The 18,063-nt window shown below is 45.4% G+C and overlaps 1 protein-coding gene across 1 annotated transcript; it reads right to left on the minus strand.

The window, feature by feature from the left end:
• Positions 1–1,110: 1,110 nt before the first annotated feature.
• LOC128442986 (PDZ domain-containing protein 4-like) lies at positions 1,111–16,554 on the minus strand. The gene is made up of 7 exons (XM_053425649.1): positions 16,495–16,554; positions 7,945–8,255; positions 7,746–7,833; positions 7,562–7,660; positions 7,409–7,471; positions 6,334–6,435; positions 1,111–3,081 (listed from the first exon to the last, which is right to left on the minus strand). The coding sequence occupies exons 1-7, from the start codon at positions 16,552–16,554 to the stop codon at positions 1,111–1,113; spliced, it is 2,694 nt and encodes an 897-aa protein (XP_053281624.1).
• Positions 16,555–18,063: the final 1,509 nt, after the last annotated feature.

The following is an 18,063-nucleotide window of genomic DNA, read 5'->3' on the forward strand; positions in this document are numbered from 1 at the left end:
ATCAGTGTTAGTTTTCCTGATCTCCATGAAAGTTTGAAGCAGATCCAGGATTATTTTCTAATTTTCTTCAACATGGCACAATTGGGTGTGAGCAGGGGATTTTGACCTGACAACTGTAGAGACGATTTGATCTTTATAGTTTATTTATCAAATGTTTTCTGTGCTTTTTCAAGTTAAAAAAAATCCTGTCAGTTACTTTGTGCTTCAGATTATTTCAGTCTGTATGTAACACTTGGAAACTTGTGCTGTTTGGTGAAATCTGCCTGAAGGAAGGAATCCGCTCAGCCTCTGATTTCCCCAAAAACATTTGTACACAAACAAATGAAGAAAAAGTCTCGACTACATCAACTGGCACAACATCGTTTTTCAAAATGTGCTTCATCAAAAGTCCCGTGAGGAAACTCAATTTACAGTTATCTGGCACAGAAGTGGCTTTTTTTTCTCATCGTGGTTTTCACAGCTGCATGATTCCATCTGTTCTGTCACTCATAGAAACGTGTTGAGAGGCCTGAACAGATAAAACCTTCTCAGTTCTGCACCACGTCTGTAACGGTCTAACAGCAGGTGGTGCCATCTCACAGAGCATCTCCTCTTTATGTAACGAGACACAACATGAATGACGATGTGCGTCTTTGTCTTGCTGCAGCTCTCAGGCTCGATTCCCTCTGAGTATGTGGCTCGTGTTCTCTGTCCACCTCTCGTCTCTTAAGTCTGTCCACACGCTTCTTTTTGGATCCTGTGCATTGACCGTGACATTCAGATGAAGATAAAAAAAAGAATCACATTCTTCACATGTGACCTGAAACATGGGTAGAAAGCTGTGTCCTCACTGGTTCAGGTCCGTTCAACCAGACAAGTTCAATGTGATATTGTCAATGTGTGTGTTGTCTGTTAAGGAAGATGTGATACTGACTGTCTCAGTCATGTGCTTCTCTCTGATTTGAACATTTCAGATTTGGCCCGATGCTACGTTCAATGACTTGTGTTTCAGATTGATGCTGCAGCCCTGCAGACGGATGTTGGTGCCACAGAGATTCATCCTTCAGGCTCTGAGCAAACCTTTTGGCACTTTCTCTTCCCTCTGACTCCCTGTCTCTGTCGTGTTGAGCCTCACACTGTGGTTACAGATAACAGCGGGTTGTAGACTTTCTTCCCGTCTTCAGACCTGCTCCCATGAGCCAGCAGCTCCTGTATCGTGATCCAGTTGTCCAGGATTCTGCGACTGCGCTTCTTCAAGCTCCTGCGGTGGCACAGCTCCAGGATAGAGTTGGCTTCCTGTTGGTGTGTCGCCCCCTGCTGGCCGTCGCCGCTGCCCGGCTCCCTCTCGCGCTCCCTCAGACAGTCCAGACGGCTCTGCATCATGAACTCTCTGCGCCGCCGCTGCTCGCGGGACTTCTGCAGCTGCTGCTTGCGCTCCTCTTTGCTCCAGTAGCGACCCATCTTCATCTCGCTCACGGCGTCGTCGTCCGTGGTCATGCCGCTGCGCTCCTCCCTGATCTTCATGGCGCGGGCCTTCAGGAGGCGATCCCTCACGGGCCGTTTGGCCACGTAGCGAGAGCCGTCGCTGCGGATCTTCACCTTCCACTCCATGCGAGGGGAGGCAGGCATCAGAGAGGGGGACAAGGGACACGGGACAGAACCTGGGGCCTGGGCCACACCTTTACATGTGCTGCCCAAGCTCATGGGACTTTCGTCACCCCCATTCTCCAAGCTTCCTTCTCTGAGAGTCTCCCTGAGACCAGAGAGCTGCTCAGAGGTGGAGGGAGACCTCAGCTGCATGCAGCTCAGGTAGCGGTGAGGTGGCTTGGTTTCAGTTTGCCGACGGGACAGGTAGGGGCTGTTCTCTGCGCTGCGTCCACCCGCCCTCTCTGCTGTCCCGTTGGCTTTGGGGTTACGTCTCATCCCTCCGTCTGAGCCCCTCCTGGTTCCTCCGTCTCGGGACAGGGACCTGACTTTAGTTCCAGGGCTGGACGTCTTAGTGTCCGCTGCTCGTCTGTGAGTGTGAGCGTAGGGTTGGTTCAAGTTTGTTTGTGCTCCGTCCCTGGTCCCCCTCTCTCTCTGCCTGGTGGAAGTTGAATAAAGAGACTCTCCCCCATCCAGGCTCTGGGTGGAGGGTGATGGGTACTGTTCATTGACCAGAGGGGTGCTCCTGCAACTTTCCCCTCCGGTGTTGTAGGCACTCGTACTGTCCTTATCGGAGCGCTCCCTCTCCGGAAGCTCGTTGATATCTGAGAGAGCGTGGTGACAGGACTCCTCGTTGACCAAAGTCCCACCAATGTCCAAGCGCCCAGCACCCGCTCCGTTCTTGTCCTCTTGAGGCCATGCCTTCATACATCGCTCCCGCAGCTGCTGCATCTTCTGCGCCCTCAGGATGTTACGACACTTGAACTCCAAGTGGCGCAATTCCTCTTCCAGAAGAGCCATCTCATGCTGCGTCAGGCTCTCGTTCCTATTCACGTCCAGTGGGACACTCCCGCCGTCTTGCTCCAACAGAGCATCACTGTTCTTCTCGTAGTAAAACTTGATTTCCAGCAGCTCTTTGTACCTCTCACACTCCTCCTCCGTCAGCCCAGGCATCATCATCCTCACAGGATCCGCCACGTAGGTCCTCTCCTGTCGCTCCACCGGCTCCAGCCCTCCACCGTTCACACAGTCCAGCCCTAAGAGGGAGTCAGAGCTGAACTGGAGGTCCTGGGAGTGCAGCAAGGGCGGAGTATCCCCTCTGCCAGACAGAAACTTGCGCATGCTGCCAGGCGTATTGGTGGCGTTTGTATTGGGGGCACTGGTGTGGTCGTCTCCCAGGAGGTCGTGTTCTGATGACTCCTCATAGCGTGTGCTTTCGTCTGTACGGCCCACCCCGCTGTCCAGCTCCTGGCTGTTGCTCAGCACCGTCTGGAGCAAATCGGGTGAATCCCTGCTCAGGGAGTGACCGTGACCTCCTGGCACACCTCCACCTGCAACACCGCCTGCTCCAGCACCCAGGACACAGGTGCCGGACCTCACTCTGTGGCTGCTGGGCAGGTGCACAGCGTTGTCCAGGGGCTCCAGGTCCAGCTCATCTGGGTCCAGCTGGTTGTCGTTCTGACAGGTGAAGGAGGCGCCGCAGTGGAGACGTCAAGGTCAATATGGAGGAGAAAAGAGAAGGAAACTCTGTGTTAGTTCTACAAAAAAAATTGCTTTACATATTTAGACTGATTTTGTGGTCGTTTTGGGTCAGAGGTCCGAGGGCCTCTGGGTCAGAGCCTCTGTTTAAGGTGACTGCGACAGAGCTCGTTGGAAATTCAAACCGCTACAAAGAGACAAAACTACTACTGCGATAAATCTGTGGCTTGCTCTGTCAAAGGAAGCCAGAAAAACAAAACATTGGCATTATTATTATTATCATAAATTGACACAGGGTGCTCTGGCGACCTGTCCAGGATGTAATCCGCCTCAAAGGATAAGCTGTATAGATAATGGATGGATGGAAGTTGACATAGTAAAATTGTCAATTGATTATTTATCATCAAACCTGGTGACTTCATCCATTGTCCCTGTGAAACTACAGATTATAGCAGATTTAATGTTGAGAGCAGCACATTTGAACACTGATCGTAAAGAGTAATATTATTTTCTGCCACTAGATGGAGTATTGAGACTGCTGCAGCTTTTAGATCCCGTTGAATGAATTATCAGTAACATGAAAGATCACTATTTGCATGTAACATGGGAAACTTTGACCATGTTCTATCTCATGGTGATGAGATAAGTTTCATATTTTCTTGGGTATTAGATGATGAAATATCAAACCAGGATATCCAGAGTGCTTGAATCTGGATATTTGTTGTTGTCTCTAATGTGTTTACTCTTCTACTCTGATTGGCATCAAGCATAATGCAAATGCTTGCGCTCACATTAGCAAATCATCCACTTCTCGCGGTGCAGTTTATTTTGGCTAATTGGTTTGATTTGGCTGTGAATCGCGCACCGACTGCAAAGATGAAGCATTGATTCTTCGTTCTCTTATTCTTCGACGACGCCCCTTCACTTCTCTCCCCTTCTCCCTTCATCCTAACCCTCCCCAAGACAACAGATCAGGCTTTAATCTGGGCTTGTGCGTTTCCCTCTGATGATTCTCCGTCCGCACTCTTGAATCTTAATGCAGGCATAAATCTCGACGGGCCTCTCTCAGGTAGTGCTCCTCTCGCCAAAAACAAGGACACATCTGAAGAAAAGGAGCGGTAATATGTGTGTGTGTGTGTGTGTTTGAGAGTGTGAGTGTGTGTGTGTGTGTGTGTGTGTGTGCACCTTTGACTTAAGACTGTTTTAATGAGGGCCTTTTAAATCTGCCCTCTAGCTCCATCTGTACGGCTGCAGCCTGCATACAGATCTTTGTTTTCTCTCACCGCCTCCCTCCATCTGCAGCCTGTGCTTTTTAACTATGCAATGAAAACCCGTTTCACTGGTCAGACATGTGTCGAGTTGTGTGTTTACAAGTCGTTTGGCAGGAGTGTGTGTGTGTGTGTCCGGTGTGTGTTAGAATGTCCTCATGTGCTGGAACAGCGACCTTGAGGGAAACAAAGCGGCGCCACATTAGCACAGTGGATAGAGGCCCTATTTGTCTTCGCCTGTTTAGTCGTCCTATCAGTGCTCTTCATCGACAGCTGGACGAAGCTGAGAACCACAGTCTTCCTCGTTACCTCCACTGAGGAGCTTGTGTTCTCGTCCCTGTCCGTTTGTTGGTTGGTTGGATTGTTTCTAAGCAGGATTTCACAAAAAACAAAACACATGTGACTCCACCACTGTGGATGGGGGGGGGGTAGCCCAAGGAACCAACTATTCAATTTCGGTGCTGATCCTCAAAGAATAATTCATAGATCTTGATGAAATAATGAGCGTTCAGAATTTTGTGTGTGCGGATCCAAACAGAAGTATGGATCTAATGGAGCGAGGCTTACCAGCTAGTTCAGGCAGTCGGCTCCATCTGTGCTGCTCTGATCATGAGCCGTGCCTCGCTCGCCACAATCCTCCATCATGCACACACGGCCAATTTGGCCGTTTATTTGAGCTGCAAAGATTTCCCATCTCTCCGCTTGGTTGTCGATGCCCATGAGTCAGGATCGCTGCCTGTCGACTCAGCCCCTCAGATCCACCTCTAGATATGTGCTCTATAACTTTGTATAGCTTCAGATATTTATCTTTAAATCTCTAATTATCAGTTACTTCTATCTATCTATCTATCTATCTATCTATCTATCTATCTATTTATCTATCAACTTATCTATCTATCCATCTATCCATATATCCATCTATCTATCTATTTATCTATCTATTTATCTATCAACTTATCTATCTATCTATCTATCTATCTATCTATCTATCTGTCTATCTGTCTATCTATCTATCTATCCTTCTAGCCTTCTATCCTTCTATCTATCAATCTATCAATCTATCTATCTATCTATCTATCTATCTATCTATCTATCTATCTATCTATCTATCTATCTATCTATCTATCTATCTATCTATCTATCCATCTATCTATCTATTTATCTATCTATTTATCTATCAACTTATCTATCTATCTATCTATCTATCTATCTATCTATCTATCTATCTATCTATCTATCTATCTATCTATCTGTCTATCTGTCTATCTGTCTATCTGTCTATCTATCCTTCTATCCTTCTATCTATCAATCTATCTATCTATCTATCTATCTATCTATCTATCTATCTATCTATCTATCCTTCTATCCACCTATCCACCTATCCACCTATCCACCTATCCATCTATCCATCTATCTATCTATCTATCTATCTATCTATCTATCTATCTATCCGTCTATCTATCTATCTATCTATCTATCTATCTATCTATCTATCCATCTAATTTAAGTGTGGTTTAATAAGGGTACTTTTGGGAAGGTCTGGGTCATCTTTGTTAATCACTTATTTAATCTTGTGATTGTGTTGTTGTTGTTTTATTTCACTGAGATCCCAGGGAATAATTTCAGGATCTTGATGAAGATAATCAGACACGTTCAGGGAACTGATATCTATGAGTGTGTGAGATTTATCGCAGCCTGGTTGACTCTAAGTGGACCGTTGGGCCTTGGTGGAGGTTCGAGCTCCACTGAGAGACATTCTATTGTTTCCAGCTTGTTTTCTTTCTCTTTCTCTTTGTTCTCTCTGTGCTCGTTTCCCACAATCTCACGACTGAACGTTGACATGGAGCTCCACCGTCATACAGCCGATGTAGAGTAATTGAAAAAGAGGAATGTTTCTTTTGAGGTCAGCGTTCAGACGGAGCTTTGCGGCGCTCTCTGTGGACCGAAGATCCAATTTCCTCACCTCTATCTCGGGTCGGGCGAGGAGCAGGGACACGTTGGTGCTGTCCTCTCTGGTGAGAATAGCCACCGCCTCCTCTCGGTCCTGGATGTCCACTCCATTTATCTGCTCGCAGGGAGAGAATAATAAAGTTCAGCTAATGCCAGATAAGAAAAAAAACTTTGTCCACCATTCAATTAAATTGCTCATTTCAGGAAATAGTTTTTCTTAGAATTGCTGCTAAGCTGAAAAAAGCTCAGCTCAACAGCGTCGGTAATGATTTCTTTTCACTTATGATTGAATTCAGAATAAATGCTGCTCTATTAGAAACGTCCTGGAGTGAGGAAGCATGAGACGTGACTCCAGCTCTGTTAGGTCAGATATAATCTAAGACATCAGTTTCATGCATAACCAGACAAAAAGTAAAACAGTAATAGTTGTAACAAGAGTTTTGTTGGTTTAACTGTTTTCGTGAAGGGTAACACAACTGTACTAATGATAACAATGCTTTCATTGAGCTTGTAAAAAGGTCTATAATGTCCATAAAGAAACCTTCTATCATTTTATCATTTTTATACAGATGATTCTCAGTTATATGTGACATTAAAACCCTCAGATTCAAGCACTCGAACAAACATCTCTCAAATAAAATCCTGAATGTCCAAAATTTCAATGTTGACAAGTCTACGTTCAGGCAGGACCAAGTTACTCCTGTGTTCACCTCCCTCCACTGGCTCCCTATTAAATGTTGTATCGATTATAAAATTCCATTGCTCACATTTCAGGCCTTAAATGACCTTGCACCCAGATCCCTTTCAGGACCATTGACCTGGTACGAGCCCTCTCGACCACTAAGATCTGCAGATCAGAGCCAGGCTGGTTCCTCCAGGTGTCACCTTGTAACACAGGGGGACTGAGCCTTTGTTATCAGAGTCTCCACATTATGAAATCACTCCTGACTGAACGTAGACAGACTAATTCTCTAGCATCTTTTAAATCCCTTTTCAAAAGCTTTAGAAAATGACTGACCTTGGCTCTGATAGATTTATAGATTTCTAATTTATTGTTCTATTTATTATTATGTAGACTTTTCCTGTACCTGTAGTATTCTGTCTCCCTTACGGATGCGGCCGTCCATCGCAGCGATACTGTTCGGGTTCACCTGGAAATAACAAGAAAAGGATTTGTGTAAGAGAATCAAAATATAACATCATATGTTTTTGAGACTTTCATTTGAAGACACTGCCTTCACCTCTCCTACGTATATCCCCAGGTCCTCCTCATCATCGGTCCTGTAACACACTGTCAGCCCGAGTTTGTCCTGCTGACGGAACTTGCACAGCTCCACCTCCTGGTGCAGGTGGAGAGAAGGAGGAGAGGAGGTCAGATGGAGAACAGTGGGGTGGCAGATGTTTGAGTCACTGATGGGCTCTCACCTCATATTCCAGCTCGTCCTGCCGGTCCACTTCGTGCTGAGCGATATCGAAGTAGTCCGTGGGGTCATAGTACACGGGCTCGTTGAAGCTGAGGACGAGAGGACACAATGGTTGGGAAGCTAAAAGTCTTGAATGGTTTGGACTTCTAGAACCAAACCAGCAGATGAGCTCTGGTCTGACTCGGGCCTGTTACACTCACAGTTCATTGAGTAGATATGGCTCCAGTAGGGGCGGTAGCGGCGGCGATGGTGGAGGGTCGGGCGGGGGCGGAGCGCCACAGGGATGCTGGCTGCTCTTTCCCAGGGTCAACATATGCTGGAAGCTGATGTCTGTCTGGGTGCAGCTGTCCACGCAGTCGGCCATGCCCATGGTCAGAGGCACTAACCCTCCAGGTGCTGCCGCCAGACCCGCCCGTCTGCGAGCCCCCCGCCGCAGTATGTTGGACAGCACAGGGTCCCGCATGTCCAGGGTGGGGTCACCGGAGAGGCGGGACAGCTCCTTCCCATTCAACTGGAAGAGAAGAAATATAGTCAAGGGGGAGCGGGAGGAGGAGAGGAAGAGGAGGAGAAGAAGAAGAAGAGGAAGAGGCTGGTTAAACACAGGAGCAGGAGGGAGAACTACAGCTTCACAACTAAAATAAAGAACATCAGTCAGCAGAGAACGACAACAATCAGTTCATCGGACGTGTGAGTTCATTTAAAGCCTGATGTGTTTTCTACTGAGGCACAGAAACCCGTGAAAGAAAAGGGGATTGACACTCCATCACATCGAGCAGCAGAGAGCTGTGAAGACCTTTAATCGACCGTCAGCGTGTCGTGACCCTTCTGTGGAGAGAGAGCAGGGGAAACAGTGGCAGTCAGAAATGAATTAAAACTGTGAGCGCTCTGAAAACAGTCGCTGTGAACTTCTTATAAAGCAACGGGACCTGAGAGGAAAAAGGAAAAGCACTTATTCAAGTTAATAAAGTCACAGAGATAATAATAAAAATTGTATTTCTCTTTGTAGGTTGGTTTTCAGCGCTCGCGTCTCCCTGGGAGCCCCCCCGACAAAACACTCTTATCTTTCTTTTGTTTGAATTAGAAATGGTGCATTTTTTTTTCATGCAAATACATTTAAATAGCAGAAAATGTATTTATATTCCAGAGAGAAACTACTTTCAGAGAGCTTCACTTGGAATGACTGTAATGTTATTTGTGCTGGGATTTCACACTTTCAGACATTTGGATTGTGTGAAATAAAACAAGTTGAGACATGTACAGTAGATTTTAAATTTGTTATCAGTTAGACAGTTAATTCAAAAGCTTCTGAAATATGCAGTGGGACTGTCGAGGTGCATGACAAGATTCCACATCCCTGTCGGTTTGAAGAACGAGAGCATTAAAAATGAGGGATGGTTGAAAAAGGAATCTGATGAAGAAATCTAAATAATGTCTGTTGTTCGACCTCCGGGCGACCGAAGCCGAAACAGTCCTGGACTTCGAGAACAGAGATTAATTCAGTGGTCTCATTAAAGCTGCTTTTTAATTTGTTGGATAATTTCAGCTCCACTTTATGCATCTCATGTAGGCTATTACCAAACATTAATAATGTTTAAAAAAATCCTTAAACACCCCCTAAAAAAAAAAAGGAAATTAATTTTTTTACAATGCAACAGATTGAATATTTACCCTCCTCAGGTTTAGACGAGTCTTTAGGGAATGTGACGCTACCCCTTAGAAAAACAAGTGTTGGGTAATTATCCTTCAGACACACTATTTATCTCCGTGACCTGAATCTGTGCTGATGTTAATAAATGAGAAGCACAAATTGGTTTAACTACAGACCCGGTGGCCTCAGCTCTACTTTGTGTTTATCATCCAAAGTTAGTACACGACAGAGTGTTAAGAGATTTCAGGAGTCAAGTTTTAATATCGTATGAATAAAGTCGAAGGTAATAAAGTGGGAATTCTAAGATAGTGGAGGAGGAAATGAAAAGAATCAGGGAGACGATTGGTTCAAGATTCAGATCCAGAGTGAGAGAAACCTATTCCCTCAATCATATTATGACTTTTTTAAAGTACTATGACTTTTTCTTGCTAAATTGCGACTTTCTTCTCAAATGCAACTTTATCCTTGAAACATCATTCTTGAAATCGCTGAATCTTCTCCGTCACTATGGCCCTAATACTCTCTTTTATGTTAACACACTGAACTAATAGAATGGAAGTGAGCAGCGTAGACTCCATGCTATTAAATCATTGTCACTAAATTTATAGCTGGTCACAGTTAAATACCCTTTTAATACAATGTAAAACTAGTTCAATACCCAATATATCAGCCAAAGAACTCAAATGGATATTATGTTATAGCTATTAATTATTATATCTATATAAATTTAAAATACTCCCCAGCGGTAAAATACAATAATTCAGGGTAAAATAACATGAATTATTTAAATTTATACAGGCTGAACCCGGCCAGAGGCAGAAAACAGGGAAACTGATTAAATTAAAACGATTCATTAATTACAAATGGAGCTTTGTAGCTACTGTGGATAGCAGGAGTCAAAATGTATGATCCACAGTGGGTCTGCTGCTGAACCTCCATGAAACAGTCCGGTCATGGACGCTGTCATATCCTGTATATGAACATTATACACAGGATATGCCTGCGTCCTTCCTCAGACCCTGGATCAGATAAGGGAAAAAACCTAAAGAAGAAACTATCCTGGTAAACATAAGGAACAAACCATGAGAGGAGGATTGAACGATTTGAACAATCTCCTATGTGGAACATCTGCATTACATGATCAAATATGTAAGATTTAAGGCTTTTAATAAAAACCAGTAGAAACACCCCACTCCCATAATAAACCATTCGCTCCTCTCTATCTGGTGTGATTTTATTCCCAGAGAGACTGAGAGCAACATGGTTTCTATCAGAGCTACCGAGCCAGACGCTCTTTGTGGAGTCTCATTCATGCTGCTGACCTTGGCTGTCTCCACATCGTTCTCGTTCTCCGCCCTCCCTCAGTCTCCCGCTCCCTCTCTCCTCACTGGTCCCCTCCCAGTAATTGCATGTCAAATCAATGTTGCAGCCGGGGACAGAAACACATTTATCTCCTATTTTATTTTTTCTTCATGTTTGGTTCTCTCACCACAACCTCTCCTCTCCAGTCCATCTTTCCTCAGTTTGTGTTTCCATGCTCACATCCCTTCCTGTTCTCTTACCCTCCATCTTCCCCTGTTCACTCCTTCTTTCTATCGCTCTCTCTCTCTCCCGTTCTCTTCACACTCTGTCGTTCTTTGGCCGTGCTGCCTCAGCACTTCTGTCGGCCCCTGTCCCTTCCCCGGAGACGAAAACTCGCACTACACTATTCCCATCTATTTCAGGCGCTCCATCTCCTGGTGTGAGCTCGTCTCTCCTCACACTATAACGTCCCTCCATAAATCTATCTGTCTCTCTTAATGAGCTCCTTCTCCTGCAGAGGAATAAGGTGTTTCCTCTCCGCTCGGCCTGTGAGCGGAGAAGGAATTAACACTTTGTGTAGTTTGCATGTTCGATGGAAGGGAAACACACCTCGACATTCCTCGGCAGAGTGCATTTTGATAAATCAGCGCTTTGTGCTCGTGACCACGCGGCCGAGTTCTGCAGGATCAGAGACGGGCTCATAGGAAGCTGCTCCACGAGGTCATGAGTGACAGGTATGAATACTGAGAGGGTGATGGAAGAGGGGGGGGGGGGGGGGGCTTCTCATTCATTATCAATGAGAGGTGCTTTGAAGATGACTTCATGCAGGGTAATGGTTGTTGTTGTGCATTGGACAGCTCTCCGGCTCGGACTTGATGGAGAATGGATTCCACTCGTACACGTGCTGTTCTCTATTACCTCCGGGTTAGTAGGTCATTCTACACAAGTGCTTTTTATGAGTTACACAAACCACACCACCGGTCCCCCCCCCCCCCCACCCTCGTTCCACATGTTTGGGTTGAAAATTGCAGGTGAAATCTTGAAGAAATGGTGAAGCCTTCAAATTCGCAGCAGGGGTTATGGGCGGTTATGGGCTGTAGGAGCTGAGGGTGGGGTGTGGGGTGTGTGGGGGAGGGGGGGGGGGTACAGAGATGAAAGAGATGTAAAAAAAATTGTTCAAAGTGTAGAGAGAGAGAGAAACCAAAGGAGGAGAGACACCGGAGGAGTGGGGAGGATGGGAGGTGAAGGGGGGGGGGGGTAATGATGCAGGAGAAACGCTGAAAACAAGCTTTCAAGGAATCGGTGTGAGAATGCAAATAGGGAGCGAGCTCTGGGTTCAGCACTTGTATGTAAACACACACTATGGAATGTGGAATTAAGACGTTGATGCATAATTAGCTTGTATCTGAAAAGCCGCCGAGGAGCAAATTACTGCTCCGCTCAGCAGAGAGAGAGAGGAGAGGAAGTCAGGGGAGGTCTCACTCTGCGTTCATCCCGTCCACATGATCCCACATAAACAAACCAAAGTCCTAATCTGGAGTCTTATCCTTCTCAGGAGTTTTTCTCAAGCTTCACGTTTCACACGCACCCCCCCCCCCCCCCCCCCCCCCCCCCCCCCCCCCCCCCCCCACACACACACACACATTGAATTCCACTTGTCCGGTAATTGATTCCTCTCATCTCTTTTGCTTTGAAGGCCGGAGCAGTCACATCCTCAGAAAAATCTATTATCCTGGGGACGGGGGATGAACCCACTCAGATGATAACCCCCCCGTTGTCTGATACCACCGGGTCTCATTTGAATATACAGGCAAGGGAGAGGTCGGCCAATTATGAACTGATCACAGTGGGAAGATATTGATTTTAAAAGGCAGCGCGGACGATGATGTTGATGATGTTAACAAGTCTCAGTGGGAGTATGGAGATTAACAAAATGCAAGATTTGGCCATAAATTCATCTTTCATGTGGCCAGAGCTCATGTGATGATGGAAACTCGAGGAAGGTGGAGAAAAGAGCGTGTGGAAGATTTTTAAAAACGTGTCCTAGACTGTATGACCTCACAACAACGCCCTCCACCCTCTGTACTCTGCCACTCCTGAGATATTAAATGATTGATGAGAGAAACTCTCGGTCAGCGTCCTTTGTGTGTCGTCTACATGTCGGTGACCAGCCTGAGACGTCTGAGGGATCAGGAACCCCAACATGCTTACACCAGATTGTGTGTGACGAATGAGCAGCTGCACAAGACACACAATCACACAATGCTTTCCCGAACAGAGCTGCATTCTGGTTTTATGTTTGGAAAGAGCTTCAAGACGTCCTACACATATCATTATCATCATATTAAAATCAGTGTCCACAGAACAATGTTTTTACTGTGTGGCTTTTATTTTCTATAATTCATACAATCTGTGTTTCTATGCAGGTTCTTTGTTTTAAAATCAGTTTGTTGTGGTTTTGTTGTTTGTGTGTGTTATTTGTCCCGGGTTGTATTTATATTTCAAACTTGACAAAAGAAATCCTGTAACTCAATGGAACCTTTTGTTTAAAATTTTAAATCCTCCAACATAAACATAAAGTCTTCATTAATTTTATGTAAGACAGAAAAGATAAAGTGATATTACTCCTGCTAATTTCTTATGTGATATAATAATAAAACTATATAGAGAATTCTTGATTAGAAGTGGAGGTAAAGTCCTATTTAAATAAAGAACAGGAGTATTATCGACCGAATGGACGTAACTTTTCTGCTTTAACATTCATCAAAAAGGATGAATAACAAAATAACTACAAAAATTAACAAATGTTCTCCTGGGAAGCAACTACATAACATAAGAGAAGTATAGAATAAACAAAATAATACTAATAAGAACAGATGACAGTATAATGCAGTCATGTATTTCTGAAACACATAATAAAACTTACAGTGTAATGTGTAATCGCGTTATATGACCAGGTGCTCCTATTATTTTGTCCACCTCCTGTGTGTGTGTTCTATTCAAACACACGCTCACACACACTCACACACACACACACACACACACACACACACACAACCACACACACACACACACACATCCTGCTAATATCTCCTGATCATCGGTTTGCATCGATCTTCATCTTTTTTTAAATATTTTGCTTCAGTGTCATTTTGAGTAAAAGCATATTGAGTTTGTTTAATGACGCCGGTTGCCATGGAAACAGCCTCCTGCTTTACAGTGACGGGGGTAGAGGAAAAAAGAAGGGAGCGGCTGAAGGGCTCGGGGGGGGGCAGGGGTTTACTGCATGAGTGTGTGTGCGTCTGTGTGTGTGTGTGTGTGTGTGTGTATATGTGTGTAGGTCAGGTGGATTCTGCTAAACGTATGTAGAACACTCGGCTCAGGATAACGTGCACAGCCGAGCGAGGGATTCATCCTGCAAACAACAATATGTGATTTTAACTGGTTCCTATAGGAGGCTGATCAGAAACATACTGATGGGTGTGTTCCAGGCACCAGCGTGTGTGAGGCAGCGGCCCGATGTTTAATGCATGAGTTCTATTCCTTTGGCAAGAGAAAAGCAAGTGTTTTGATATAGTTCAATTCAACAGCCGTGGTTTTTTTCCAGCCCTGATGCAGCGTTAAGCTCTAAATGCTGCTTTTATTGTGTAGAGCCAGACACAGTTACTGCCTTTTAATTTGAAGGTGTAAATTCTAAGGTAAACGCCTCGAAAGGGAAAATACAGAACCTGGGAAGCAGCTGAAATGAAGCAGGAGATGTTGTTATGTCCTTGTTTATTTATTTTTTTAATGGTTGACCACCTCCATGTTCTGCTTGTTGTGATGTTTGGATTAATGGACCATCTGCACAGCAAGAGTCGTTATGTTTCTAATCATTATCACGTAATAACTCAGATTTCATTCTGTGGACCAAACAGCATGTGGCCTCTCGGCTGCTTTTCATATTTGGACCTTTTGTTTATACACGTTTAAGCCTCTTAACATCTCGTTTCTTCTTAAACGAGACTATATCCTCGATTTGACATCTCACAGCCAAGAGCTCTGGCTTCGCTTCGCTGCTCCATCTGCGTTTGTTCCCCCCCCCCGCTCTCCTCTGACAGCAGCGTTGTTCCAGGCTCCTCTGACCACAGTGTAATGCAGACTTGCTGCTCCACCACAGAATCCCACCACACACCTCCCTCCTTCCCACCACACCTGTCTGGAAGCTGCGAGGGTTACAGACGACAGCAGAATAATTTGATTTCCACTTTGAAAGACGTTGACCTGCATGCTGCCCGTGTGGTCACAGCCGCCCCTTGTTAGATAAGGTCACCGAATATGGAATTACGGCCCTGCTCAGGTTGTATGATCACACCCCGGAGTGCCCCCATCAACCAAATCCCTCCTTCCCTTCTCTTGCGCTCCACCTCTGGGATTTGTGAAGTCATTCAAACCTTTTCTATTTACTCCGGCTCCGTGAAGCGCTCAAATCAATTACCTCTGATATCAGGAGGGTAAACATCAGGAAGAAGAAGCAGCTTGACTCTCCCTCCCTCTTTCATTTGGAACTCTCAGCTCCATTCATTACCGAGCCTCGACACAGGCCCAGTCTATCTCCATGCTCTCTCTTGGCACCAGATGAGGCTTCACGCTTACTGGCCCAGGCCGCGGCGTGCACCAGAGACCCAGCTGTGGCTCCCGGTGCCACAGATACTCAAAGTGTTGCACAGTTAACCCCACGAGCGCTGAGCGTCCCTCACGCTGAGTAAAGCACGGGCCTTCTTCTTCCCGTTCACCGCCTGTATCACAAAGTCACAGAGCACAGGCTTCCTCAGGCCCTGTGCAGCCAGATGAGTTTACTCACGTAGAGTCTGTGGTCCCAGTTGGCAGGTGGTGCTGAGGCTGTGTAACCGTGGCAACCCCTTCTCTCTCTCTCTCTCTCTCCCATAACACTTTAGCCCGGCTATAACAACCCATCCATCCTGCTGCCTCCGCGGCTCTGCACCACTCCACTCTCTCCGCACGCCGGCAAATATCGCTCCATTCTTTATCTAATCTAGCTCGGCTCTCTTCACTCTGATCGTGTGTAATCACCGCAAAGTGTCATTATGATAATTATCTGTATTACTCTCCCTAAATGACTTGTTCAATACGGATATTAATAAGCCTGTTAGAGCAGGACAAGGGCTGACGTTTACAGGAAATGGAACAAAGATCTGACACAAGAGGTAGATTTGTTTGCAGAGGTGAGATGCGTCACATGATCTGGGGCTGATATCAATAAGCTTATATTAAACCCAACAGTCATGTTTAATGCATTGAGTCGGTTGATTCACTTAATTCATCATTAATAACAATAAATAAAAACGAGTATTATTATTGTTATTCATGTTATTATTACCAGGTTTCTAATTACCCTTTCATAATGTTTAAACTTGAATTACATTGTAACTAAATTACCTTATGATTATGATTATGATTTTATTTCCATCAATACAAATAACTGTGTTTGACTGATGCAAAAATGTATGAGGGAGTAAAAAAACTGGTTAATAGATGTTTGTGGATGTTTTGGGGTTAAATGAGTTTGTCAACATCCAGAGGTTGTGTTGCAAAAATAATCAACTGGATTATTTTGATGTTTTGATTTATATTCATCCGGCAGCGTCACTGGGCCACGGCCACAGAGAGAATAACAAAGAATAGTTTTCGTGAGGAGACACAAAGGGATGATTTTGCTTGAAGACTTGAAGACAGAAAAGAAAAACATCTGAGACACAGAGAGAGAGAGAAAAGAAAAGAGCGGAGACTGAGTTCTCACCTGGAACATCACCCTGTACTGCTCCTCGGGCTTTTGAACCACACACATGTTGCACCCCATCGTGACTGATTTGACCAGGCCGGTGCACAACCTGCTCCCGATGTCCAGGTCTCACACCGGGACTCTCTCTACCGGGGTCTTTGTCTGTGGAGTGGAGAGTAGGAGCCCCACCCTCATTCGCATTCGGGTTGTGGAGTGTTTTCACTTCTTCTCCTCAGAGCAACACGCAGCTCATCCCTGCTGCCGGCGGTGGATTCACAGTTTAATTGGCTGCGTCACTCTTCGTCCTTCTCTCGGTCACAATTCAAGGTTTATAATCCAGAGTCCATTCAGAGGTGGAGACAGATGTGGAGCTGCAAGCCCGTTTGTTGCTCTCTCCATCGTGGGGGAAAAAACTTTTAAGTCCATGTGCTTTTTTGTCGATCATCCAGCTTCACTTGAGTCTTATCTTTGTTAACCGCTTCACAAAAAGATGATCTGTGAAGTGGAGCCAGAGAAATGATGAGTCCTGCCGCTTTGTGCTTGTGTCATTAAATCGATGAGGAAGACAAATCGAATGCACAGTCTGGTGACTTGTCAAAAGTGGTTAGACAGTCACCCTGGGCTGCCCGACCGAAAACTGCAGGATAGAGCAGGTTCTCCCAGAAGAACTCTAGCTGAACTCCTTCATGCTGCTTTTGGCTTTTTCTGATTCACAGCACTGAACCTGCAAACAGCTCACGTTCAGCTATGCTCTTTGAACAAGTTCTCTGCAAAACAATGCGGCGATCAAAGGACTTGCCTCAGTCCTGTTTTTACTCCTGCTTGCCTCACTCCCACACAGAGCTTCTTCCCACCTACTACACTCTGCTGTCCAGGACTGCTAAAGGTTTTCTGGTGTGTGTGTGTGTGTGTGTGTGCTGTGATAACCTCTCCTCTTGAAATCCCTGTCAGGACCCTCCTCCTCAGCTCTCCACTTAAGTATCAATGCATTGTTAAAAATAATTTCCTAATACGACTCTCCACGTGGCGAGGTGGGACACAGGGTTCAGGGTTAGCTGGATCTTTAAGCCCCGGCTGTGCAGCCAAGATAAGCCGTGTGCCAGGGATGCAATTCCAAACTAAGTGCACACCTGCACATGCATCAAAAACAGGCTGCAACACATGTCTCTGTCAACAACAAGCGTCACTACAAACACAACCTGCCAAATTCCCCGTAGCTGTCAACGGAGGAGAAGTCAATTCTTCAAACAGCCTCTCTGAACATTAAGAGGCGTGTAAACACAACACGCTCCGAGCAGGAGTGGTTTGTATTTATCTGATCTGGGGTTTGAAATAATGACAAGTATTAGACCATTGATTCTCTGAGCCAGCGCCCACTCAGCACTGTGGCTGACGACTCCAGGGTGAGAGCGAATGATGGATTATAATGAAATGAGTGACCTCCTAAGCAGAGATCAGACACGACTCTGTCCTGACTGTATACAGGAATCAATATCAATGGATCAATTGGATTTGGTGCTCGCCGGCTTATTGGAGAGGTCAACACTGTTAATCACAAGAACCATCAATGTTTGCTTTTGAAATAAC

The sequence above is a fragment of the Pleuronectes platessa genome, chromosome 6, assembly GCF_947347685.1.
Source record: "Pleuronectes platessa chromosome 6, fPlePla1.1, whole genome shotgun sequence".
NCBI classification, from domain to species: Eukaryota; Metazoa; Chordata; class Actinopteri; order Pleuronectiformes; family Pleuronectidae; genus Pleuronectes; species Pleuronectes platessa.

Excerpts from the sequence above, each read along its gene's own strand:
- LOC128442986 (XM_053425649.1), bottom strand. The coding sequence starts at position 16,554 with ATGGGGTGCAACATGTGTGTGGTTCAAAAGCCCGAGGAGCAGTACAGG. Across the intron at positions 7,661-7,745 it reads AGGACGAGCTGGAATATGAG|GAGGTGGAGCTGTGCAAGTT; the intron begins GTGAGAGCCCAT and ends CACCTGCACCAG. Across the intron at positions 7,472-7,561 it reads TGGGGATATACGTAGGAGAG|GTGAACCCGAACAGTATCGC; the intron begins GTGAAGGCAGTG and ends TGTTATTTCCAG.